General features: G+C 52.5%; 1 protein-coding gene across 4 annotated transcripts in view; it reads left to right on the top strand.

Moving 5' to 3' along the window:
• Positions 1–14676: 14676 nt before the first annotated feature.
• Positions 14677–27957, top strand: part of ANO1 (anoctamin 1) — a 162304-nt gene continuing 149023 nt past the window's right edge. For all 4 annotated transcript variants that reach the window (XM_030833238.2, XM_060302813.2, XM_060302812.1 and 1 more), the window contains exon 1: positions 14677–14837. In XM_030833238.2, coding sequence (XP_030689098.2) covers positions 14780–14837 — 58 coding nt within the window. In that variant the 5' untranslated portion in view covers positions 14677–14779. The remainder of the gene's footprint in view (positions 14838–27957) is intronic.

Genomic DNA, 27957 nt, shown 5'->3' with positions numbered 1-27957 from the left:
TGCTGGCAGCACAGGGTTGTAACTTGAAGGGTCCCCTGGGAAGACCCCTTGTCGTGCTGCTGGAAGCTGCATCCTTCAGTCTCCATTCCTTTGTCACTAAGCCCTAGGTCCTCAGAGCCCTCAATTATAAAGTCAGCACCTCCAAAGAAGAGCAGTTAGACATGTATCAGTCAGTCACACCCTAGTATAAACAAGGTTAGTACCAGCCTTTCTTAGGGACTGCTGACTGAATGGAAATGGGCACCACTGCAGGATCTTAGACAGCCGAGGGACAGCAAGGGGTGTAGGGGATATGGGGAGGGTCCCTGGCAAGGGATGGGGGTGCGTGGCTAGCAGTAAGAAATTCTCCTTCTCCAGCTGTCACCAAAGACACAAGATTTACCTTTCAAGGCCACGTGTGGTGACCTCCTCCCAGGGTGGAGGCTGGGAAGGGCAGTAGGGAGACCACAGGATCCGGTCTGAGGCAGGGCTGGATCGCGGTGCCGGGACTGCCTAGCTGGTGTGACCTGGGGCAAATCCAGCTCTCAGCTCTCAGCTTGCCCTTCTGTAGATTGGGCACGTCCCACCTCAGAGGACTCCTAAGGAGGACAGGACGGCTGTGGCAGCGTCTTCCCTGCCAGTGCTTTTCGTCTGATATTGGAGCCGGGAAGGGACCCCTCTGTGGCCACTGCCTCTATGTCCTCTTCAGAGTGAGGCCCTAAGTATCTGACTCTACTGAGAAATTGTGTCTCTCTTTTCACTAAGCGGAGAAGTCGTGAAATGCCACTGTGGGCTCGTACGGTAAGGAGAAAGAGGCAGCTGGGGAGCTCTGCGAGACCCCAGTGGCAGAAGCGTGGCTGGGATGAATTACGTCACTCCCCATCAATCAGAGGAGGGGGTGCCTGTGAGGAGGGAGGAGTCGCCGAAGGTCAGAGGCAATTACAGGGAGGGGGGTGCACTGCAGTATCCTTAGGGTCTCAAAGAAAATCTTTGCCAACAGGAAATGCAGACAAATGGGAAGGGAGGGAGGGAGGGAAGATCTTGAAGGACCTTCTTGCTCCTGGGCGGAACCCAGGAGGGACGATGCTTCACATCAGAAGCCTGATCAGGGCCTGGTGGATCAATGTCCCCAACTGTCCCAGAGGCTGACCTTCCAGGGAATTGTTTGCTCAGAGCCACAGGGGTCACCCACCAGGCCCTGCAGCGTGTCCCTGAGGAGGGCGAGGCAGAGTTGGGCTGACAGCAGCCGCAGTGGCAAAGGCCTTCAAAATGTCACCATCCTCGTGGATTAGTGGTCATGTGAACAGCCTGTTGGGAAATGCTCTCTAGGCCACGGTCTTGACCAGCACGCTGGAGGTAGGCCCTATTTGTTTTAGCAATTACTCTGCGCAGGTCTGAAGTGGCTGTTTATATAAGAGAGGCTCTGTGACCTCAGACAGACAGTTCACGCCCCCTCTCTGGGGCTGTTCTTTACCTCTATCATGATGAGAGGGTTGCAGAAATAGCCACATGGCAGGGAGAAGAGACCCAGGGAAGGTCTCTGTTGGTTCAACAGCAAGGGACAAAAAAGCTATCTTTAAAAAGTAATTCTCTCTCATATAAGAGAAGCCCAGAAGTGGGCATTTCGGGATTCTAGGGCTGGTAGGGGGCTTCATGAACTCATCAGAGACCCAGGGTCCATCTCTCAGGCTGCTCTGCCGTGTTCAGCAAAGACATCCTCCTCATGGCCCAAGATGGCTGCTTGAGCTCAAGCCATCAAATCTGCATTCCAGTGCAGGAAAGAGAAATGGCAAAGAAGGGTACTCTCCCTCCCTGGAAGTTGCCCACACACTTTGACTCATTCCCACTGGCCATACCAAGCTGCAAGGGAAGCCAAGGCGTGTCATCGTTTTTCTGGGTAGTCACATGTCAGCTGAGAAACTAGGAGTTCTTTTACTAAGAAAAAGGCAAAGAATAAGTACTGGGAGGCAACTGGGAGTCTGTGGCACATGTTCAGGATGAATCCCTAGTCCTGGTGCTAGCCGGCCTTCAGCTGGCAAAGGACCTGGGTGTCCTCTCCTCACTCTGCGCCTTGGTCACTCACCTGCAAAATGGGACAGTGGGTCCCCCCAGGGTCTCTTCTTCAGATAAACGACTCCATTTAACAGAAAAGTGAAGGTGAATTCAGAGAAATGCTGGAGTATTTGCCTAACAGGCTGTGATTGGAAATGCTAGCTTACCTCAGTCTCCAAAGTAGAGCGAGCGTGGGTGCGTCGACTTTTTTTTTTCTTTTAAGTGAGTCCATAGACATTTGGATACATATTTTCCAGTCCTGGCAAAATATGAGGGTCATTCCAAATGCACGAGCAGCGGGCACTGAATCAATTACGAGACAAGCCTCACAGACAATTGAAGAACCTCATTTCCTGGGTAGGTTTTACGCACACACAGTGTGTCTCCCCACTTTGGAAACTGTAAAATGCTGCCATTAACATCCTGTGTGCCATATTCCTGGAGCTGTAGAACAATCTGAGACCCTTTGGGTTTTCCTCTCCAGTTCACACTGTATCGTGATAAGATATTTCCGTGTACATACGCCGTATCAACATTTACCTGTGATCATGCCTGAAGATGTGGTTCATAAATCCGGGAAGATTCCATGTCCTTACTCTATGCCAGAATTCCTGAGACAGTCAGGCCAGTTGTGAGACTAAAGCCAGCTGCCCACAGGGCCTTTGCACAGCCGCTCCCTGGGCCCAGAATGTTCTTCCCCAAATGCCTGCACAACTCCCCACCTCCCTTCACTCAGGCCTTGGGCAAACACCCCTTCCCTGTCCCCTGTCTCTGGCACCTTTTCATTCTCTCTCCCCTCCCTTTGCTTAACTTTTCTTCAAAGCCCCCTCATTCTCCAGAACAACACCATTTGCTTATTCTCTCTCTCCTGCATAAGGATGTGGGTCCCTAGCAGCAAGGACTTTTCAAAGCCCTCTACCCCCAGCATCTGGACCGGTGCCAGGGCAATATAGGTGCTCGATGACTATTTATCGCCTGAAGTCATCCACTTTTCTAAATATTTTCTATTGGTGCTTAGAGACTCTATTAAAAATGAACATACTTTTTTTTATGTATCTATTTTTTAAAATTTATCTGATGGAAGTAGAGTTCATTTACAAGGTTGTGCTAATTTCTGCTGTACAACAAAGTGATTCAGTTATACCTATATAGACATTCTTTTTCAGATTCTTTTCCATGATGGTTTATCACAGGATAGTGAATATAGTTCCCTCTGCTCTACAGTAGGACCTTCTTGTTTATCCATCCTATATAAAATGGTTTGCCTCTGCTAACCCCAAACTCCCAATCCATCCCTCTACCCCCCTATCTCTTGGCAACCACAAGTCTGTTCTCTATGACTGTGAGTCTGTTTCTGTTTCATAGATACGTTCATTTGTCTTGTATTTTAGACTCCACATGTAAGTGATGTCATATGGTATTTGTCTTTCTCTGTCTGACTTACTTCACTTAGTATGATCATCTCTAGGTCCATCCATGTTGCTGCAAATGGCATTATTTCATTCTTTTCTATGGCTGAGTAATATCCCATTGTATATATGTGCCACATCTTCTTTATCCATTCATCTGTTGATGGACACTTAGGTTGCTTCCGTGACTTGGCTATTGTAAATAAGACTGCTGTGGACACTGGGGTGCATGTATCTTTTCGAATTACAGTTTCTTCCAGATACATGCCCAGAAGTGGCATTGCTGGATCATATGACAACTCTATTTTTAGTTTTTTAAGGACCCTCCATACCGTTTTCCACAGTGGCTGCACCAATTTACATTCCCACCAACAGTGTAGGAGGGTTCCCTTTTCTCCACACCCTCTCCAGGAATCGTTATTTGTAGACTTTTTAATTATGGCCATCCTGACCGGTGTGAGGTGGTACCTCCTTGTAGTTTTGATTTGCATTTCTCTAATGATTAGCGACGTTGAGCATCTTTAAGATGGAAGTACTTTTAACTCCCTGGTCTGGCCATGGTGGGGGTTATCCTTCTCAGGTGGTATAAGATGTCAGAGCACGTGTTCTACTCGAGCAGAAGCGTTTTAGATCCCAGCTGAAGACTTTAAGGTGGCTTACCAAGACCTTTAAATTTCCTTAAGAAATAAAATGATTTGGAAGTTTGCAAGGAAAGTGAGGCACAGGGAAAATAAGGTTCTGGAAATGAGACGATTAAAAATAATATTCAGCACTTACTGAATGGCGGCTGTGAGCAAGATATGGGGTGTCTTCCCGGCTCTGGCTCACTCGTTCTCCACAACGAGGCTGGGGGCAGGCACTGTGATGGATCCCATTTCACAGACAAGAAAACTGAGGCCCAGAAGGAAGAAGGCCCTTGCCCGAGATCGCCAAGCTGGCAAAAGGCAGATGGGTATGAGTCAGCAGTCTCTTAGCAAATGGGACCCTCCCCCTAGTGCTACTGGCCCTGACGCCTGTATCGAGGAATGTGGGACCACCTGCGGGTGGCACAGGGTCCTAAACGCCTGCTCAGGGCACCTCCCCTGAGCCTCCCAGCAACCAACCCGAAGAGCGAAACAAGAGCCGTTACACAAGTCAGTGTCCACAAAATAAGACCAGTTGCTCAGAGGGAAGACGCCCAAGACCAGCTGCTTCTGAGCATGAGTGCAAGTTTCACCTTCCGTGGGCCAGGATTCCCGGCTGCAAGCAACAGAAGCTGAATCTGGTTCTCCATCTGGAAAAGAACATGATGGAAGGCCCTGTAAGAGGCAGGAGTAAAGACAGCCTGGGAGGCCACGAGTGGGCCGGGCAAGTGTCCTGCCCCCAACGCTGCCGCAGGACACCCTGCCACTGCACATGGCTGCCGTAGCAATGGGACAGTGCCACAGCATTCCAGGAGAATCCCAACGCTGCCCTTTCTGGTCCAGAAGCCGAGCCTCTCATGGGCACGTCTGATTAGCCAAGCCTGGGTGACATGTCCATGGCCCAGTTGCTAAGGAGACAGACCTGGAGGACTTCCCACCCTCTTCCACAGGAGTGGGCTCTTATCCATCAACATCACACACAGAAGATGTCCCAATAGGAAGGGAGGTTAGGTGCTGGGCAGCCCCTCCCCCAAATGACCGAAACCCACCACATCCTCTCTGAGGAGTCCCCCAGGACAGCCTCTCATGGGGTCCACTGAGAACCACAAGCTCTAACTGCCTGAAAAGCAGGGAGTGAGGGGCTGGTGCCTTTCTGTGTAAGTGAAGCCACTGAGTGAAGCGGGGGGTGTGGGGAGCTGGGCAGACCCAAGGGTAGGACCATGATCCCCCTTCAGGGGCCATTTGGGCCCCTTTGACACAGAGACTCATGGCTGCCTGGGGATCCTGTGGTCCTCGGCAACTTGCAAATCATCCTTATCATGAACGTGGCAGCTCTGGGCACCCCTGCTCTCCAGGACCAGCTGCCCCAAACAGCCTCTCTGGTCCCAGAACCAATGTCATCCCCATAAGCCACTGAGAAGCTGGGGTCGTCTACCAGGTGGGGTGACTTGCATTTTAGACAGTGTGTTCCAAACTTCCTGGCTGGCAGGGACAGAGCAGCCGAGCGGTTTGTTTGTTTTAGTTTGTTTTCTTTGTTTGGTTTATTAAGCTGTCCACGTGGTTGGGGTCAAAGCACGCACACGCTGTGCTTTGTGGAGCCTCTGTGTGCCCCGCCCCCGCGCGGCCCTGCTCTGCTCTGTGCTCAGAGAAGAGGACAGGGGCCAGCTGTTATGGACTGTGTCCATTTGTCCCTGCTACCTTCTGGATTCTGGACACGGTTGGCCATCGGGACCAGAGGACAGGAGAGAGACACTGGACATCTATTCTTCTGGCCACTCCCGCCAGGCTGGGCCCCTCTGCTGAAGGGTCTGCCACACCCGCACCAGGCAGCCCTTTCCTCCAGCCCAGCCCCCTCCCTTGTCTCTGGGCATCAGCTTCCCACTGTTGCCAGCATCTCGCTGCCTCTTCACCCCTTACTGATTTCCTCTCACCTGACCACACCTCTGTAAACTATTCTTTCATTAAACTTGTCATGGGCTGAATTATGCCCCCCCCCAATTCGTATACCGATGCCCTAACCCCCGGCGCCACAGAATGTGACTACGTTTAGACCTGGGGCCTTTAAAGAGATGGATAACGTAAACTGAGGTCACTGGGGTGGGGCCCTAATCCCATAGGACTGGTGTCCTTATAAGAAGAGGAGGTCAGGACACAGACACACACAGAGGGACGACCCCGTGAGGACACAGGGAGAAGACGGCCGTCTACACGCCGAGGAGAGAGGCCTCAGGAGGTCCCAGCCCTGCCCACACCTGGATCTGGGATTCCAGCCTCCAGGACTGGAGACAGTGGACCCTGTTGTTTAAGCCGCCCATCTGTCACATTTGTTACGGGGGCCTGAACCGATTCATACAAAACCCCTCTGGAGGGAGTCGTCTGTTTGCTGCCAGGCCCTGACTGGTACATATCACAGCAATTTCGTATCAGGGGCTGGAAGGTGCTAGGCCAGGTGCTCCCTGCATGGGTTCCCTTCATACTCGGCCCCACCCTTGAAGATGGGCGCTCTGGTGCCCCTGTTACCCCAGACCACGGAGCAGAAACTAAGGCCGAGTTTGAGAAGGCGTCAAAGGGTGCAGAGCCAGGACTGGTCCCCGGGCAGCCCCACCCACACCCCCGTCTCCGCAGCTTCTCTGACCGAGAGAGTTCTCGCTGTCCAGAGTGAAAACAACCACCCCGCTCGCCCAAAATGGCCCTAAATTCTTTAGACTGAAATTAAAAGTGGGGCCGGAACACAGCTCTGGGTGCTTCCTGACCTGTTACACCAGCCCTGGCCCAGGTGATGACACGGGGGTCCTGCCCGTGTGCAGGGAAGCGGCCGGAGGAGGTCCTTCAATCCCAGAACAACTCCGGCCGCCATGATCAAAGACCACGGAAACGGCCAACGTGCTGCAAACAGTTGGATATTGGTCCAGACCCTGCGACGTGGCCATGGAAGGGCAAGTCCTGCCCCGAGGACCCCCTCACGGAGCCGGGCGCTGAGGGCCAGGCCTGCCACTCGCCAGCAAGGCCGCCTGTGCTTTGGGCAGGAACACGCTGACAGCTGCAGTGGGAGTGGCGTGGGCAGCAGTGTTGCCCTTCCAAAACGGGACACAGCACAGCACAGCAGCCTGCAGGGTGGGCCCGACCAGCATCTGATGCTCGCCCGCCCGCCAGAGCGGCCCTGAGTCTTGAGGGCTGACGTTGGCTGATTCTCTGAGCGTGAGGTTTTTAAATCAAATGTTTTGTAAGCGAGAGCATAAGGGTGGCCTGGGGACATGACTTACCCTCTGCTTTTCAAGGACAAAGGAAGCCGACTCCCAGTCCGTCGGGCTGTCCCCCAGATGACTGGCCCTGTACACCCGTCGCCAGTGCATCGTGGGCGGACTGTGTCGCGGCTCTGAGCCCTCTGCTGATAGCCTAGGTCAGAGTTTCACTTTTCCTTCTCAGATTCCCTTCAAATGTCTGGGAAAGCGTTATCTCGAGGGTCTGTGAACAGTTCTGTCTCTGAGTGGCAGAAAGGGGGAAGGAAACCCCCCAAGGGGCCTCAAGGAGCCCTGCTCGGGGCCTTCAGGGAAGAGGCAGCCGGGTATCCCACGGGCTGTGCTGCTGACGTTTTCTTTGGGAATCAACATCCCCCAACCAACCCTGAAGAAGGGGTTGGCATTTGGGGCACAACTGCCGCCTTGTGCAAAAGACCCCGCGTGACACTGAGGCTTGCCCCGCGGATCTAGCTGGGGCTGGCCCTCCAGCCACTGGATGGGCCATCTTGCCCGGCAAGTACCTGCGATCAGATGGCGCTGTCTAAGCTTTTGTAGGCCAAGAACCTGAGAAAGGCTGAGTCTTAAGAAACAGATTCCCTGGGTGATGACAGACGCCTTCTTGATTGCGGTATTTTTAAACTAAACTCCATGGGAAGCGATCCTTCTCTAGAGACCGTTTTACCATCAACTCCTGAGTAAAAGCTTGATATCTCTGCTGAGGACCCATTGAATGTTCTTTGGGCCGTTGGGGCTGAAAAAGCACCAGGTGTGTTGAATTACAGATACATCTACCATCCTCAGATAACTTAGAGACCATCTGGAGACTGTCATCTCCCCTCTGGTTTATAGCCAAGAACCTTGGCATTGATGTTATTTACTCTGAAAAAAAACCAGGCTGTTATCTTTGACGGGGCATTGAGGGTGAATGTTTGCACCATTAATTAGAATCCGTTTAGTTCCCCAAACTCAAACAATATGGGCAGCCTTTAAGGGTAAACAGACCACAAGATGTTAGTCATACCTGGAAGACTGTGGGCTGAGTGTCTTCCCTTGGGCCCCTCGCCCACTTCATCCTGCAAACAAACAAGCGGAGGAAGGTTGAGGAGAGGTCAAGGAGCCCCGAGCCTGGATTTTGGACGGAGAAAATAAAAGGGACTAATTATGGTTTTTTTCTATTGTTTCCATAGCCTTCTTGTTCCATAATAATGTGTTGCAATGGGTGTGTTGGGTCTGCCCGTGAGAATTCCAAATTCTAGAGAAACAAATGGAAGTTTTGTACAGTGCATTGGAAAGAATTCTGGAGTTAACTAGAAATTTCTAGAATCAATTGGACCTGGATTCGACTCCCAGTTCTGCCACATGCTAGCTGTGTGGACTTGGGCAAGCCGTGGGAAGCATAACTCAGACCTCACTTGGTTCAGGTCACCCAGGTAAAGACAACAAGGCAAATATTGAATTCTGGCGACGTTGTGTTGCCCGAGATCTCTGAGGCTGAGGCTGCCCTCCTGCGTCTAAGGGGGAAGATGGCCAGTGGGGGGAGGGTCACAGTGTCGGATCACAAAAGCTGTGCAATGCGCCGAAGCGATCATTATTATTTTCGGTATTTCCCCTAATGCAGCCCCCCGGGCCACAAGTGCTCTGCAGACCTGCTCGGGTGCAAAGGGAACCAATCTAGGGCGATGGGGGGTCACAGACGTAGTGAGAACGCAGTGCGGGTTTTCACTTCCCTTGCAGATATTTGCAGCATGTCAAGGAGAAAGTCTCAGCCTGCTGCCAGGAGGTCCATGCACTCTTTACCAGGTGGTCTCCCGGGCGATGGTACCATCTCAGGTTCACGGTCTCCGGGGGCGGAGCATCCAGGTAGACCCGAACATTGTTGTATTTTTATTGTCCTTTATTAAACTATCACCTTCTGTTTATGGCCAGTGATTCTGAATCTCCATTTCCAATAGTGATATTGGGTACTTTTAAAATAAAGTTTGAGGGCTTCCCTGGTGGCGCAGTGGTTGAGAGTCCGCCTGCCGATGCAGGGGACGCGGGTTCGTGCCCCGGTCCGGGAAGATCCCACATGCCGCGGAGCGGCTGGGCCCGTGAGCCATGGCCGTTGAGCCTGCGCGTCCGGAGCCTGTGCTCTGCAAGGGGAAAGGCCACAACAGTGAGAGGCCCGTGTACCGCAAAAAAAAAAAAATTAAAAAAAAATAAAATTTGATAAGCCCTATAAAGGAAGGACATCCTGATACACGTTACGACATGGAGGAACCTTGAGGGCATCATACTAAGTGAAATAAGCCAGACACAAAGGGACAGATACTATATGATCCCACTCGTGTGACGTCCCCAGAGGAGTCAGATCCATAGAGACCGAAAGCAGGACGGTGGGCGCCAGGGACTGCGGGAGGGGGATGGGGAGTGAGTGTTTAATGGGGACAGAATTCAGTTGGGGAAGATGAAAAGAATTCTGTGGATGGATGACGGTCGCACAACATTATGAATGTACTGAATGCCAAAGAACTGTACACCTAAAAATGGCTAAAATGGTAAATTTTATGTTATGTATATTTTACCACAATTAAACAATAAAAACAGTCCCCAAAAGTTTGAAAAAGTGAGCTGGATTAAAGGAAAATGTGAAGCAAACCATAGCCCAGGGGATCACTGCTCAGGCTCAAACCAGGATGTGGGACTCTGGACGACCGGTGTTTAGGAAACACTGGATCTCTACCTTAGAGCACATCAGTTCCGGCACAGACTCTGGAGTCAGGCTGCCTGAGCTCGAGTCCCAGCGCTATACTTACCGCTGTGTGACCTCGGACAAGTGACTGCCCCTCTCTGAGTCTCGGTTTCCTCATCTGGAAAGTGGGAACGATAATAGAATGGATGGCATAGAGCTGATATTTATGGAGTGCCTGGAACAGGGCCTGGCACACGGTAAGTGCTTGTGAAATAGACTCCCGAGGGGAGGCACCCAGCGGCTGCCTCTGCAGCAGGCCCCTCTGCAGGTTAAGCTCTCAGAGATAGACCCGCTTAAGCTGTAGTTCCCCTGCATCAGTGCCGGGGCCCAGGCTCACTCTGGCAACTGCGTGCCCCCGTCAGGAGCCCCTGGTATCAGCTGCAAGCAGCTGTCTCCAGTCTCCAGCTGCAGGGAAGGCTTGACTGGTCTCTCCCCAGCTCACCGCCTGCTCTCTAGTCCCCCTCCCCCCTCCCCCCTCCCCCTCCACCCCCCTTCTCATAGCCACTGAGCTCTCTGCCCAGCCTTGCCCGGGGCCCTGTGTCATAGTGGGACCCTCCCCAGCTCCTGCAGGCACCTTAGTGAGACCCCTTAGGTCCTTTCCAAAGACACCTTGGAAACAGTCCAAAGGTCCATCAATGGATGAATGGATAAAGAAACGTGGCACAGCCAGACCACGGAATATCATTCAATCACAAAAAAGAAATGAAGCTCTGAAACGTGCTATACCGTGGACGAGCCCCAAACACGTTATGAATTATGACAAAAGAAAATTATGAAAAAAGAAAACCACTGTGAAAGGAACGGGACACAAAAGACCACATTTTGTATGATTCTATTTATATGAACTATAAGAGAGAAATCCACAAGAGACAGAAAGCAGATGGGTGGTTACCAGGGGCTGGCGGTGGGGGACAGGGAGTGACAGCTACAGGGTCCTAGGTTTTACCCAGAGTGATGGAACTGTTCTCGAAGTACACAGTGACGATGGTTGTACAACACCAGGAATGTACCAAATGCCACTGAATTGTTACTTTCAAATGGTTAACTTTATATTATGTGAAATTCACCCTGATACTATTTTTTCTTTTTTTTTTTTGCAAAAACACCTGCTCGGTCCTGCTCAGTGCAGCTGCCTGGGACCCACTGTGTGCCCGGCCCTGCCTTCACATTCATCACTCCCGACCCATCACTGCCAAGCTGGCCTGTTCCAACTGCCCCACACCCCCCACCGTGGTCCCCAGGTCAGGGGCCACTGCCGGCTCTGAGCTGCCCAGTCAGGGGCGTCCTCCCCTGCCTTTCAGGGTCCGCCACATGTCCCCGCCCGCCTCATCTGAGGATGACACAAATAACAAGACCCTCAGGGCTTACAACGCGCCAGGTTCTGGGCTGGAAGTTGGATTCTCTTTCCAGCTTCCCCAAACCTCCAGAGGTAGCTACTGCCGAGGCCCTTTTTACAGATGCACAAACTGAGGTGCCTAGAGGCAACTTGTCCACACTGGGTGCCGGACCCTTTCCGTTTCCCCCGGGAGGCCCCGGGCTTAACTCCTCCGCCACCTTGCTTATCTCCTCCGGCTGTACACCGGCTCTGGGGGGCGGGGGGTTCACCCCCTGCCAGGCCTGAGAAGGGGCCCTACCCATGGCGAGGGATGCTCAGAGAACCAGATCGAAATCAAAACACACTTCCCGAGACTACCAGAAGTGAGTATTCAAGTGACCCGTGACCCCGGACGTGTTCCGAGAATGAGTGACAGTGGGGGCAGGGTGTATGTGACAATTTGGGCATCTCCCGGTCTCTCTGAGGGGCCTGAGTGACTGCAGGTGATACACGGAGGGGTCTGCAGAGGCGGGTGGCCTTAGGCCCTGTGACACCGCTTGTCAAGTCAGCTCTGGCCTCTGACCGACTCCTGAGCGGCATTTGGGGGCAGCGGAGACCCAAATGCCGTTACTTGGTGGCCTTGAGTCCTGTCTGATAAGGCCTGGGGAGGGCTGAGCCTGTCCCAGCAGGGCCCTGGCCTCACCCTGCAAAGCCTATTTTAAACCAACCCTAGGGCCTGAGTGCTGGCCCCAGCTCTGCTGCGAACTGCCTTTTCTCCCTCCCTCCCTCCCCGCTTTGCCGAAAAGGGAAACCATTTTCCATAATTATAAGCATTGTGCGGCATGATTCCCGTATCCGGTAACGACGGCTCTGGCGGCGGCAGGCGTGCCCCTCCCCAGGACAGTCCACTTGCCCCACTCTGCTTTTGACAGAAACGTCTTCCTGACTGCACAGGGGGCTCCCTGGCAAACGAGTTGGGGCCCCAGGCACCCGTGCTTCTAGGGCACTCGCTCCCCTTTCACGCCACACGGGAGCCCGGTTTCGCCCCAGCCTGGCAGCATTTACCAAAACAGCAGCGCCCGAAAGCAATCTTGGTAAAAAGGTGCCAGTTCGGGTATTTACTCAAACATCTTTTAAAACTTGATAGGATGAAATATCTTTGTAAAAGGGTCTGGATCTCTGACCGGCTCTTCTGCATATGTTGGACACAGCTGAAGGGTTTCAGCAGAATGCAGCTTAATTGGAGCCAAGAAATGAAAAGAAGAAAAATGGCTTCAATCGGAACGAATCAACATCTATTAACGGCGGTTTAAAGTATTTCTGCTAATAATAATACATTAAATAGTCTGCCTTTAGAAGCCGGCTAACTAGACAATAGCCCATCTCTGCCCCCAAAAGGTAAACAAGGATGGTTAAAAATAGCCCCGAGACCTATTTACATTTTTTTCCTCCTGAGCGTTTTTGGTTTATAGTTCATCATTCCAGAGGTTAGAATTCTAAAATTTTCTCTGTGTATTTACACAACTGAGCTATTGCTGTGTATCACGTTGGCTATCAGACTCTTCCAAGAAAAATGACTTTGTATCTGGACTCCCGCACACCCATGGTCTGGGTCAGATGACTAGGCTCTGTGAAATGCACATGGCCCCAGCAAGGGCCCCTACAGCGCTTTCTCTCCATCCAGACCCCTCGGCCATCCTAGGTATACACGTGGGGTGCGCAGCACACAACTTGGGGCTGCCTGGCAGCCTCTTCACAGGATGAGACTTCATCCACCCACAGCACCCCACCAATTTTTTAGTCCAGACTGAAACGAGATAAATACAAAGGACAATTGCAGGTCACCTCTCTCCCTGACCCTTTGGGAAGAAGGAGGCTTGAATCTCCTCTCTGTACACAGCACTTTGGGTGGAGGGCAGGGAAGAACGTCCCAGCTGGAGACATTTCTTTGTGGTTTTGCTGCTACTGCAAGCGTTTCCGCCCAGAAGAGTATGCGTGGGTACCAATGCCAGCAGGCTTGGCAGGGGTCAGGGAGGACTGGTCATCCATCCTCAAGGACGCATAGATTCCTTTCCCGTGGATGTGGTCTGTCTCCCCAGGGTGGCTGGATGTGTCTCCACCCGGAGCCAGGCAAAGCCGGGGGCTCGTGGGGTATTTACTTGGCAGGTGATCCAAGGGTCCCCGGACCAGGTGGGCTCCCGGCACTAGCCTGGCTCTTCCTCGGGCTGTGGAAAGTGGGAGATGGCCTTTCAAAAGGTCAGGCAGGCTGCCCCGTCCTGCCACTGCCCGTGCAGTGATCAGGGAGCAGCTTAAATTAACGTTCTGTTTATGGCAGTTCTGCCTCAGAATTTATAGTTATTTACCTGGAGGTGTCCCGGGTGTGAGGTTTGGGGAGACAGGAGGCGCCTTGCCTAAGGCTCTCCGCACTCTCCTGATGCCCACATCTCCGCTGCCCGGGAGGGTGCTGAATTGTCCAGACCTTGCCTTCTAAACAGGGATAGGGCTGCAGAGTGGTACCTCCCAGCTCCCAGCCCTGAGCCAGGCTGCAGGATGTGGGTGGGAAGTCCCTGCCAGCACCCCTGGCTGAGTTCTCTTAGCCTCGCTTAATTAGAATCCTCAAATAACACAGTTTTCTCCCATTTGGGGGCAGTTCTCACTTTATCCAGATTCCCAAGTTCTGCATAGGTTGGTGTTCAAGTTCAGGCCAGGCACTTGCCCTGTAACCTCCAGATCTCCTTCCCATCCCTGGGCTTCACTTCCTCCCTCTTCTGACAAATTCAGAGTGATGAATTGGGGTCCCGCCCGGGGGAGGGGGCCGTGCACTCTCCACTGACGCCCTATGCTGTGCCAGCCTCTTGGGGCTGGATCGCTGCCCCCTCCCCCCAGTCAGCACCCCTTCCCTGGGGCCCTGGCTGGGGACCCGTCAAGCACAGACGCTCAGGGCCCCACTGTTCACCCCGACTGATAAGACGGTCCGGCAGCTGGTGGAGACTCGCCCCGCAGAGCGCAGAGCGGGAGGCCGGGGGCGGGCGGGACCCGCGGGCCGATCGCTGCGGCTGGCCTCCAGCGTCCCGCACCATCGCTCGGTGTCCGGGTGGCCGCGGGGGAGTCGCGCTGCGCACGGGGCGGGGCAAGGGCGGTGTCCGCAGGTAGCCCCGGGGGGGCGGTGGCGGGGAGCCGGCCAGGACCCCCAGCCCAAAAAGCCGAGGGGGCGGAGCGGCGCGGCGGTGCGCGTGGGCGGTCAAGTTTGGCTCCTGCACTTGCGGCTTCGCGTGCTGCGTCTGGGGAGGCGAAGGGGGACCGTCCCCTCCCGAGTTGGGCTCGGACCCCGGCCCTCAGAGTCACTGCAGACCTCTGGGGGTGACTTCATCACCCCCTTTCCTGGACCCCGTGCGTCCGGGGCGCACCGGAGCCGGGCAGCGAGCCACGCCATGCTGGAGGGCGACATCGGCCTCGAGGGGCTGCCCCCTAAGGAAGCCCCCGCAGCTGGTGAGTATCCAGGGGCGGCGCAGGGGGGCGAGGGCCCCGGGCGTGGCGGCAGCGGCGTCGGGGACGTTCCGGGACAGCGGCTTCCCCGGGACCAAGGGGCACGCGAGGGGCAGGCGACAAGGACCCGCGTCTCCGGTGGCGGGGACCGTCCCCGGCGAGGTTTGGGGGGGGGGCTGACTTTGTCGGCCGCAGGTCACTGGGGGCACTCATAGACAAACTGACGGCGGACAGCTGGACCGCGGGCCGGGCGGGGCTGGGGGAGGCAGTGGCCCCCTGGCAGGCAAATGCCAGGCCTGCCGTGCGGTTTTCAATTCCTGGGAGAGCATCTCCAGCTGTGCGCGTCCGAGGCCCTCGGCAGACACGGAAGGTTTTCGGATGTTTTCACAGGCGCTATGAATACACATAATATTTCCGTGCTATTCTAGAGATTAATTTGTGATGTAAAGTGACTACTCTGACTTGAAGTCATAATGGAAACTGCGGTGGAACTTGGGGGGGACACACGAGGCTTGGACAGGAGTTGGGAGGGGGAGTCCCTGGCTTCCTTGGCCCCTCCCTGCACATAAATCACGACCCTGGCTATTTTTATACCAATAATTTTAAAATAAATGACCCAAGCAATGTTTCCTGAATGATTTTTCCCCTCCCAGTTCAGAGGTTATTAAATAAAACCTCAGAGCGGGACAGTGACGAGGGGCTAGAGCGGGCGCTCGGCCTTATTTAATTATACAGCTGAGTTCCAGCCGGGAGCGCCCTGGTTAGGATGCTGTGCCCTGCAATCAGAGCCACCTGGAACCAGGAGCTGCTAACTATAGCACGGAGCACTGCTTCTTGTCCCTTGCTCCTCCCTCCTCCCCCCCATGCCCCCATCTCTTTTGGTGAGGGTGGGCTGGATTCCCATGGAGCAACTTATCCTGATGTCTGCTTCTTAAAGAGCCCCAGTTTGGCTTCTTTCTAGAAATGACACTGTATACTCATCAGATTCTTCCCAGGAGGAAGAGAGAGGGGGCACTGCCAGCCAGAGGGGGGAGGCCAGACCTAGGAACAGGAAGGAAGGGACAGGCTTGAGAAGTCAGCCAGGACGGTTCTGGGCACACTGGCCTGCTTGCACGAGTGGCTTCTTCCAGCTCCCGTGTGGACAGGATGAGTTCGGGAACCAGCTGGGCACAGGAGCCCCAAACTCAGCATCTGTGAGCATCTAACCAAGCCCTTGCCTCCCGCTGGCACGGAATTAAGCACTTCACTCGTTTCATCCTCAGTCCAACCCTGTAAGCTGGGAGCGGAATCGTCCCCATTGTGCAGACAAAGAAACTGAGACCACACAGTTAGTACATGGGGCTACCAAAAGTGGAGCCCAGGATGTCTGGGTCCAGCTCCCAGGAGGCTTCTGGCTCTCCCTTACCCCACCCCAAGCAGAATCACCCAGTGATGCAGCTGAAACTGATTCCTGCACACAAGAGTGTACTAGCTGGGGACTTGCTCTTTGGTTCTGAGAGCCTCTAAATTGGGGGGGGGGGGGCATATCTCCGATGCGAGGATTGGGGAGGCTTTCCCTAATGGAGGGTCTGATCCATCAGGTCTGAGCCGTAATGATGGACAGACTCCACTCCTAGAGCAGACCTGCTGCTCCCTTCACCTGCATCTCCACTCTGTGTGGTGGGCAGGGGTCTCGCCCCCTTTCTCCTGCTCTGGGCTTTAGCAGTGACAGGTCTAAGACCCCAGGACCAGTGCCCCAGCCTCCATTCCTGGGTTTGCCGCTGGGCATACTGTTCCACCACAGCTGGCATGCAAGAAATGTGGGCAAACTCTGACAGCATCACACTGCTGTCTAGCTCATTCGGTGTAATTAAGACCCAGAGGCTGCATTGGCGCTCGCAGGTAAATAGGAAGTAATAAAGCCGGGGAGGTGGAGGATAGAAAGGGACCTTAGTCCTCTGCTTTGTCTCCATGCCAGGCACTGAGGCCCTGAGAGGGGACGTCCTCGCAGGGGGGTTCAGCTGTGGAGAACCCAATTCTAAATCCCAGCTTTGCTGCCTGCAGCTCTGTGTGACATTGCCCAACTTACTCAACCACTCTGTGCCTTAGCTGTCAACCCAGAGGGTTTGTGAAGATGACTTGAGTGTATAGCCTTTCTGCTGGAGGGGCTCCGCTCTGTGCATGAGTACCGCCCCCACTGCTGTCATCCCCTGTTAATGCCCCCCTCCCCCTCTCCATCTTCATCGCTACCAGCTTCAGTTCACAGACCCAGATGTGAAGTCCTACCGGATGTTCTGAGACTTATCCCAGGACCAGCTCATTCTTGCTTCCCCGGAGCAATCGATTGTTACAGATGCCGCCTCCCTCTGTGCCTTCTTTAGAAGCTCCCTCGTTATTTATTAATAAGCTATTTATTCATAAGCCTGTGGTCAGCACCTCCCGCAAGGGCAGGTAGGATCAGGACGAGGTGGGGGTGGGCACCCCTCCCCCAGGACATGTCTGCCCGGCTCACTCCTGTTCATCCCCCAAAACCCTGCCGGGAAGTCCCCTGCTCTTGGAAACTAGCCCAGGTGCCTCTCTGCACTGATGGCACCCTGGGCGTGGAGAGAGGGAGGGGGGCTGTTGGTTGAGCAGTTCACTGTGTGCTGGGCGTCGTCACATGTGAGCCTCACCTACCTTATGAGATGCACACTACTATCTCCCCATTTATGGATGAGAAAACTAAGGCATGGAGAGATTACTCAAGGTCAAACAGCTGATAAATGACAGATGCAGGATCTGAATCCCAGGCGGTCTGGCTGTGCGTCGTCACCACGCTATGCTACCCACTCAGAGAGGACGGGAGAGCTGTCCCTCCCGAAACTTTCACTAGCCTCTTCAACAAACAGCTACAGGTAGCCTGGCACTGCGTCCTCGGGGCTTGGGACACAGCAGGGAACAAAGCAGACACGGGCCCGGCCCTCATGAAACATTTTTGACCACGTCGGAGAATTCAATACGTCATATGTTGGCTGGTGATGTGTCCCATAAAGAAAAGCTGAACAGAATAGGGGGCGATTTTAGATAGGGTGTACCAGGGAAGCCTTCACTGATGGGCAGCCTGGGAACGCACACCTGAAGGAAGAGCACTCGGGGCAGAGGGAACAGCCAGTGCAAAGCCTCACACCTGAAGTGCCCGAAACATGCCAGTGGGCTCACGTAGTCTGGAGGGAGTGGGAGAGGCAGTCCAGATTGTGATGTGCCCCTGGCCACTGGGCTGGGCGACACGGGAGCTGCTGGAAGGGTCTGGAGCTGACCAAGGTTTGGGCAGGATCCCTCTGGCTGCTTTGGAGAACAGGCTGAGGGGGGAAGGACAGAAGCCGGTCCGGGGACTCTTGCAGTAATCCAGGCTTGAGATGCTGGTGACCTTGTGCCGGGACCCGTGGAGGTCAGCCTCTGGGTATATTTTGAAAGTAGAGCCGACAGGAATTGCCCACACATCAGATGGAGGGTCTGAGAGTAAAAGAAAAATCAAAGACTGCTCCAAGATTTTTGGATTGACCTGTTTGGAGAAACAGGTATGGGTCGGGGTAGGTGAGGAGTTCACCTTCTTGGTTTTTGTTTCTTTAGTTGAGGTTAAATAGACATAACGTTTTAATCATTTTTAAGCATACAAATCAGTGGCATTAAAGTCCATCCCGAATGTTGGGCAACCATCACTACTATTTTTTTTTTATTGTATTTATTTATTTTGGGCTGCGTTGGGTCTTCGTTGCTGCGCGCAGGCTTTTCTCTAGCTGCAGCGAGCGGGGGCTACTCTTCATTGTGGTGCGCGGGCTTCTCATTGCGGGAGCTTCTCTTGCTGCGGAGCACGGGCTCTAGACGTGCAGGCTTCAGTAGTTGTGGCACACGGGCTCAGTAGTTGTGGCGCACGGGCTTTGTTGCTCCGCAGCACATGGGATCTTGCCGGACCAGGGCTCGAACCCATGTCCTCTGCATTGGCAGGCGATTCTTAACCACTGCGCCACCAGGAAGGCCCCACTATCTACTCCTAAAACTCTTTTTTATCATCCGGAAACAGAAACTGTGTACTGATTAGGCAATAACTCTCCATTTCCCTCCCCCAATGCCAGCCCGGGGTAACCTCTGTTCTACTTTCTGTTTCTATGAATCTGACTATTCTAGATTACTTCACAGGAGCGAAATCACACAATATTTGTCCTTTTGTGTCTGGCATATTTCACTTTACATGTTTTCAGGGTTCAAGGTATCAGAACTCCATTCCTTTTTACGGCTGAATAACATTCCATTGAACGTGAGACCACATTTTCTTTATCCATTCATTCAATGGACACTTGAGCTATTTCCCCCTTTTGGCTGTTGTGATTAAAGCTGCAATGAAAATTTGCATGCAGTGTCTGTTTGTCCTGTTTTCAATTATTTGGGGTATATATGTAGAAGCAGAATAGCTGGATCCTATCTTTAACTTTTTGAAGAACCACCAAACTGTTTTCCACAGCCGTGGCCCTTTGTATATTCCCTCCAGCAGTGTAGGAGGGTTTCTATTTCTTCAATCCTCACTAACACTTGTCAGTTTCGCTTTTTTGTGTGTGTGACAGCCATCGTAGTAGTTGTGAAATGGCATCTCATTGTGGTTTTGATTTGCCTTTGCCTAATGACTAATGATGTTCAGCATCTTTTCATGTGTTTATTGGCTACTTGTATATAGTCTTTGTAATCTACTCAATTTCTTTGCCCATTTTTTGATGGGTTGTTTGTCTTTTTGTTATTGAATTGTAGGAGCTCTTTATATATTCTGGATATTAAACCCTTACCAATTATAAGACATGCAAATATTTCCACTCATCCTGTAGGTTGTCTTTTCACTCTCTTGATCACGTCCTCTGATGCCCTTGTACATACAGTGAGCTTCTCTTCTGTGCTGTCATGTGGCTGATTGAGAAACCTGTCCTGTACCCCTGCAGTTTGATGCATAATTCAATTCAACTTAGAGGTGGATGACTCTGTCTTTGGGCCAGTTACAGGGCCAGGAGCTGGAGGTACGGGGTAGCCGCCGTCCTTGCTCTCATGGAGTTTACAGCCTGTCTTGCTTTACACTGTGGTGTACATTGTGGAAAGGCCCTGATTCTGGCTAAGTAAGCTCTGTATCCCGAGGGCACATTCATCCTACAGCCCTGCCTGCTTCACCGCAGCTGTCACTTCCTTCAGACACACAGCAGGTCAGGTCTCAGGTAACTGCCTCCGTAATGTCTGCCTCCCTGGATGGATTCATTCTCTAGCCCCAGCACAGGGCCTGGCACGGTGGGGCTTGGTGGAGGGATGGAGGGAAGGATGATAGCTGACAGTTTTTGTCAACTCATTCTGTTTCAGGCACTGTTGTGAGCCCTTTGCATACGTCACCTCCTTTAATATTCACTTGTTAAGTTGGTAATATTGTTAGTAATATTATGAGCCCCTTTTGACAGATGAGGAAACCAAGGCACAGAGACACCAAGCAACATGTCCATGCTCACACAGCCAAGGGTACCCTGTGAATCAGTCAGGGTAGATGGGGGGACCCTAGATTCAGACCAGAGTTGTGACAGCTGGCCTAGGGCCAGAACTGGGTCCCCAGCTCCAGACTTGGGGTCCTCCTCGACTCATCTACCACCTCCCCAGCTCTCCAAAGAGAAGGCAGGCCTCTGAGGGGGCTGGTGGGGGGGAGGTTCTGCTGCTGCTGACCGCTAAGATCTTCCTCTCCAGAGCCTGCCCTTGCCTGGCGTGGGCACCCCCAGCAGCGGTCACGCCCCCGGCTTCCAGCGCCAGGCACCTGTGGCGGCGTTCTCATGCTGTGCAATGAAGTATCAAAAGCCTGCCGACCCTCAGAAATCCATCTGACGATGGTCACGTGGCCTTTGGGTAGACAAACGCCTGGTTCCTTGCATTCAGCCCTCAGAGGGCCTGCGTGCGCATAGATGTCTTGCCGGGTAATCCAGCCTGCTTTCTTTTTGCAACCCGGGGGTCACCTTGCTCCCCTCTGGGCCTTGCACTGTGATGCAGTCCAGCTGGGCTCTGAGTTCCCACACACACAGCCAAACCCACCAGGCCCCACCCCCTCCAGTCAGCCGAAAGCTCCTCCCTCCAGCTGCACCCCCATTTGCCTCTGGGGGTGGTGTACAAACATTCCCGGTGACACCCAAGATTTCATCCTTTCCCTTCACACCCAGCTGGAATGATTTCTGCCCACGTACGGCCTCGGGTGTAGAATGATGTTTTAATGCATTTACACGGCACCTTCACTGCAAAAGTCTGAACACGCCATTGGGGGTGGAAATGGAGCTGTTGATGTGAGCTGTTAGAAAGAAGGCATAATTGGGCATAATTTTTATTGCATTGTGTTTCCTGGACGGAGAACGGCCGGGGTTTGGGGGTGCAGGGGTAAGGCGGGTGCAGAGCAGCTCCAGGCCGCGCTCGTGTTCCTACTGCAGACTCTGCTCTTGAGGACTCTGGGCTCCGGGCTGGAGCGGAAGCCCATGGAGCATTCCTTCCTCCTTCCAGTCCTGTCCTCAGGCCAAGGGGGCTCAGATCCCTCCCACCTCCAGGGCTTAAGCGAGTCACACAGCTGTGCGCGGTGCTGGCAGCCCTCCACTCAGGCCCACATTCCGCCCTCTACCTGGTCCATCTGATGCCAGTTCCTGTGCGTGTCTCAAAGCTGCCTACGGCTCCCCGTGTCTGTGCTGCCCTCTCTTCAGTTCCACTGTTGCCTCCGCACTGGCCTGTGTCCACCTTGGCCCCCTCCTGCCCCCTGTAGTGGACCCCCGCCAGCCCTCACCCAGCCCTGGCCCACAGGTGGGGCTCACCTGCCTCTCCAATTCCTTCTCACCTCCAGCGCTTGCCCTCAGCCTCACTGACCTTCCTGTGGTCCTTCGTCCTCTCTTTCCTGCTCCCTGGGCTCTTGGCCGTTTCTTCTTCCAAGCTCCGTCGCCTCCTTCAGGAGGCCCTTCCTGACCCCGGTGGCATCTCGGCAGCAGGCTCCTCTCCCCTGAGCACTTACACAGCTGCCCCCATATCTGCTGCTAACAGTATTCTATCAGTGTCACTCTCCCTGCACTCCACAAAGTTCCAGAAGGACAGGACTTAGGTTTGCTTTTCCAATTTGATTTTACACCACCCGTTTGTCCTTAAACCCCCAAGATCAGAGCTGGAGAAGACCTGGGGGTTGCCTGGGCCCGATCAGCGTCGCCCACTGGGGCTCAGGACACCCATGCACAGTATTCATGTCTCAGGCGAACTCCTGGGAGTTAAGCATGCCATGGTATTTCATTTGTGTGCTATATGAAAAAGGAGTGATTTTAAGTGAAAAATACTTCACTTTGGATATTGGTATAGCATGGAAAGTTTTCCCCTTGATTGATAGATAGATGATAGATAGATAGATAGATGCATATAGGTAGGTAGATGATAGATAGCTCAACATAATGTGTTTTGTATAATATATATAATCTCTCTATATAGAGGTAGATAAATATATAAATATGAAATTTCTTTTTTTGGCTGCACTGGGTCTACTTTGCAGGGTGTGGCCTCTTCGTTGTGGCGCACAGGCTTCTCAGGTTGTGGCACTCGGGCTCCAGAGTGCGTGGGCTCTCTAGCTGAGGTGCGTGCGGGCTCTGGAGTGCGCGGGCTCAGTAGTTGCAGCTCACAGTCTTACTTGCCCTGCGGCATGTGGGATCTTAGTTCCCTGACCGAGGATCGAACCCACATCCCCTGCACTGGAAGGCAGATTCTTAACTACCAGACCACCAGGGAAGTCCCATATATATATGAATTTTAAATTGTCATCAGGAATTCCCTGGTGGCGCAGTGGTTAAGAATCCTCCTGCCAATGCAGGGGACACGGGTTCGAGCCCTGGTCCAGGAAGATCCCATATGCTGCAGAGCAACTAAGCCCGTGCACCACAACTACTGAGCCCACATGCCACAACTACGGAAGCCTGCACACCCAGATCCCATGCTCTGCAACAAGAGAAGCCACTGCAATGAGAAGCCTGTACACCAACCGCAACAAAGAGTAGCTCCCGCTCACTGCAACTAGAGAAAGCCCCCCCCCCGCAGCAACGAAGACCCAACACAGCCAAAAATAAATAAATTTATAAAAATTAAATAAATAAAACTGTCATCAGTATGACTGGTCTGGGGTTATCTTGTCTGAACTATCATCATTATCTTGCATGATGCATTTTAAAAATCAACCAGTTGACACAGGGAGGGGGAAGGGTAAGCTGGGACAAAGTGAGAGAGTAGCATTTACATATATACACAACCAAATGTAAAACGGATAGCTAGTGGGAAGCAGCCGCATAGCACAGGGAGATCAGCTCGGTGCTTTGTGACCACCTAGAGGGGTGGGATAGGGAGGGTGGGAGGGAGACGCAAGAGGGAGGAGATACGGGGATATATGTTTACGTATAGCTGATTCACTTTGTTATACAGCAGAAACGAACACACCATTGTAAAGCAATCATACTCCAATAAAGATGTTAAAAGAAAAATCAGCCAGCTGATTTTGTATGTTCGTGACCTGTGTCTGCATATGACGACTCAGCGTTGCGTTCACTCTTCACCGGCTCTTCCCCACCAGAAACACATGGCAGACGTGAGCAAGGCTCCTGCCCAGCCGGCTACAGTTGGGTAATTGTCACCACTCTTACTCCGTCTCTGTTTAAATAATTTTTTCTTTTACAGCAGTTTTAGATGCACAGAATTATTGCAAAGATAGTACAGCATTCCCATATAACCCACACCTGTCTCCCCCGTTGTTAACATCTTGCATTATCACGGTACATCCTCACACGCACCAACCAATATTGATATGTTATTATGAACTGAAGTTCACGCTTTATGGAGACTCCTCGGTCCTTTCACCTGACGTCCTTTTCTGTCCCAGGATCCCATCCATTTAGTTGTCATTTCTCCCTAGGCTCCTCTTGGCCGTGACTCTTTGTTTTCGATGACCTCGGCAGTTTGGGGACGACTAATGAATTGTTTTGTGGATGTGCTTCAGCTGGAACTTTCTGTCATGATGAGACTGGGATTGTGGGTCTGGGGGGAGGACCACAGAGGGGAAATGCCTTCTCATCCCATCGCACGAGGGCATACGCCCTCCACACGGCTGGTCCCTGGGATGCTGCCTGCTCACCTGGCTGAGGTGAGGTGTCAGGCTTCTCCTGTGTGAAGTTACTCGTTTCTTTTTTTTCACATTGGTGGTTGAGGTTCTAGAGATTTCTTAATGAGCTGTCGATTTTAGATGATAGCCGTCAACTTATGAAACCATCTTAAGCTGAATTTACTAAATTTTTATCATACGTGAGCTCTTTCTTAATTAGTATTTTAACATCAGCGGTCCTTCCACCACCGACAGTTGGGGTTATATATTAAACAGTATGTGACTAAGAATACAAACAATTTAAAACTCTCGCTTGGCCAAAGCTCCAAGAGTTGCTAGAAGTGTCCAGCTGAGCCATAAATCGAGTCTTGACCTCAACTGACCACCTCACTTCCATACAGAGGCCTCCAACTTCCATCGCAAGGGGGAAATCTTTAAACAATTATATCACTGATTTTAATAAATAGACATTAGAACAGGTGTTTTTCTGCCCTTAAAGAGGCTAATGAATGTCCTGGATCCCTTCCAGAGAACCCAGAATGAGAAATCCAGGTCCAACCCCCTCATTTTCCTGGTGACAGAAGGAAACTGGGGCTCAGAGAGGTTGAGTGATATTCCTAACGTCACACAGCACTTTGGTGACAGAGATGGGACCAGAGCTCTTGTTTGCTTACTCCAAGTCTGGTGCTCTCTCCCCTCTTCTCAAATCTAAGGAGGAGGTTAGAGTCAAAGGATGATTAACTATGAAAGTCCCTTGAGGAGGCCACATTGGAGGCCAATCTTTGACAGGTCCAGCACCAACTGTGTTTCCTGCTGCCTTAGAAGAGACACCTGTGTCTTGTGTCTTTGGCTGGTGCCAGATGAAGTTCAACCTCTAAAGGACAGTGAGTCTAGAGAATGCATGCAGCTCCTCGAGGGCTGGGGTCCTGGGGGGTGGATGACGCCCACATGCTGAAAGGCACGAGGGCATGAGACCTGAACATGAGACCTCAGGCTCCTTGGGAGGCGGGTGGTGGGTGGAACCACCTGCAATGTTTAAATGTCTGCTCCTATCACTGTTCTTTTGGGCGGGGAGGAGAGGACTAGCCATTGTATTTGAATCTTTATGAACTTGCCACGCCCACGAGGAGAACGTGGATGGCCCCCAAAGCCTTACCTGGGCTGGTTCACATTCCACCCTTAATTCTCCTTTGTCCTCCCATCCCTCAAATAAAAGATTATAGCCAGTTTATACCTGTGGATAAAATATAAGAAAATAGCATAAATTAACATCAAGATGAAAGGGAAACAAATGAAGGAAGCCAAAGGTGGAGCCAGAGAAGAGTGAGGACTGAGACCAGGTGGAGTTCGCCTCAGGCTCTGGACCTGCTAGTCTTACCAGCCACAGAGCCACAAAATGAAAGTCTACTGGTGGCTCAGGAAAGGCTGTCCCCCAGCCACCCCAGATGGCAGCCCCAGGCCTTTGCACAAGCAGCCTCCTCCCCTGGAGCCCTCTTTTTCTATCTCCTTCTCATCTCCGGCCTTCGATGTCATCTGACGGAGACCTTTTTAGCCTTCTCCATCCCACTGGGGGTGCCCGTTGCCCCCACTCCTAACACCAGCCCCTCTCCTTTGTAGCTCCGAGCACATGTCTTAATTAGATGTTGTAAACTGAGGTGTAATCCACATAGAGTAAAAGGCCCAGATCTCAAGTGCACAGTGCCATCAGTTTTAACACAACTTCCTATGCTTGTATAACCTATATCCCGTTAAGATATGAAATAGTCCTATCGCCCCCAGAAAATGGCCTCACACCTGTCCCCCATCAGCCCCCCACCCCCACCACCAAGGACTAATTCTTCCTGTTCTAAACTTCCTATAAAAGAAAGCGTAGGGTGAGGACTCCCCCACGTCCAGCTTCTGGTGTTCAGTCATGCAGAGCAGTAGTGGGTTTGATGCTGGGTACATCCCATCACGTGGATGGACCACAGCCTGCGTATCCATCCTCCTGGAAGGATTGGTTGTTTCCAGTTTGAAGCCTTTATGAATGGAGCTGCAAGGAGCAATGCTTTTTATGAGCATGTTTTCATTTCTCCAATAAATGCCTCCAGCTGGAATACAGGGGTCATATGAGGAAAAGTGTGTTTAACTATTTAAGAAACTGACAAACCATTGGCCAAAGTGCTCCCCATTTTCCATCCCCCCAAGTAGGGTCTGAGAATCATAATTGGGTCTGATTTACTGGACTTATTGACTATCTGCCCCTCCTCCTCCACTGATGTAAAGACCAGGTAGCCCAGGAGAGCATCTCTTGTGTGTCCTGAATCCTCAGCATGCCCACAGTGCCAGGCACATAGTAGGTGCTCAGTAAACATTTGCCAAATGAATGAAGTCCCCCTTCTACAGCTCTTTTCTGATGCTAATTGTCCAAGGACCTGTGTGTCTTGCTGAGGATCAAGTGGGCCCGAGTCCCCACCCTTTTGTGAAAGTGGAGATAGTGAGAGTCTGAGTGAGGGCTCTCCCACGTCCACTTGGAGACACCTGGGGGGTGTCTGATAACAGTGTGAAGGGTTTCCTCAAGGACAGAGGGCAGGGGAGTCCCAAGTGTCCTCCATACAGCCCAGCCACAATTGTTGTGTTCTGAAAAGGTGTAACCAGATGCTCACCTCTGCCAAAGTGAAATCTCAGGAAGGCACTTACAGAGAACTCCCGGCGGGCTCTCCATGACAAAACCTTTGTAACTGTAACTCAGCCAGATTACCTGCTGGATGCAGATATTAAAATGGGGTCAGAGCGACGCAAAATGAGCCCTTGGGGAGAAAATGGATCGGCACAAGCAGCTCGAAGTCTCGTCTGTGTGTTTGGGCTAGTCTTGGAGGAAGAAAATGAAATGTGTCACTGCTCCTGGGAGAAAGCTTATCAGTGTGTTCTCAAGAGGTAGGCCTGCTTCCCAGGAACCCGAAAATCACATCAGGTGATTAACAAGCATCTTCAAAGAAAGGGCCTAGTAAGCACATGAAAAGGCCCTCAAGTTCATTAGTCATCAGGAAATGCAAAGTGAAACCACAGCTCAATGCCATCATATACCCATCAGAGGGGCTAAAATGCAAAACGCAGATGATGCCAACCTCGGGCCAGAGCGCGGGGCCAAGGTGCTCTCACAGGCTGCTGGCGGGAGTGGGAGTTGATACTGGAAACTAAATAGCTGGGAGTCACTGCTGCTGAACCAAGCAGACTTGGTGCCCAGCAGACTTGGTGCCCAGCAGACTTGGTGCCCAGCAGATCTCTCCCCGCGGGACTCAACTGAGACGCACGCCGCCCTTGGTTGTCCAGAGACACAGATGAGGGTTCCTCACTGTACTCTTCATGATGGCCCCAAATCAGGACCCCCCAGATGCCCACCAGCCCTGCGACAGATACACACCCGTGGTCCTTTCCCACCATGGAGCCCTCCACATCCCTGGGGTGAACCACCCACAGCTGCTCCCAATACGGGGAGGAATCACCAAGGTTGCAATGAACATAGGAGGCCAGACACTAAAGAGCGCACACTGTAGGCTCCCACTTATAGAATGAACAGAACTCCATCCAGCCCCGTTTATAGGACACACAACAGCAAAATGCATCTGTGAAGACAGGAATCAGGATAGCAGTTTCCCTTCGGGGGTCAGGAAGGGAGCTTCTTGGTGCTGGCCACATGCAAGTTTTGTTACCAAAAACGTTATCATGTGTGCATGTCTGTGTGTGTGTGTGTGTGTGTGTGTGTGTGTGTGTGTGTGTGTGTGTGTGTAGCTCCTGTGAGATGTTTTTAAGACATCAGGAGAGGGCAGTGGCAGAACTCACCCCTGCTTCAAGCCACCTAAAGCAGTTCTGCAGGAAAGCATTCTCACTGACCATGTAATTCCACCATGGAATTATGACCTGGCTTCTGTCTTCAAGGGGTACCCTGAGTTGAGCTTAGCCTGCTGCCAATCCCCCCACAAGGGTGAGAGACCAATGCCAGGGCAGTTAGAACCAATG

This window comes from Globicephala melas, chromosome 8, assembly GCF_963455315.2.
Source record: "Globicephala melas chromosome 8, mGloMel1.2, whole genome shotgun sequence".
Lineage (NCBI taxonomy): Eukaryota > Metazoa > Chordata > Mammalia > Artiodactyla > Delphinidae > Globicephala > Globicephala melas.
The sequence above is the reverse complement of the archived record's forward strand: the minus strand, read 5'-3'. Positions and strand labels throughout refer to the sequence as shown.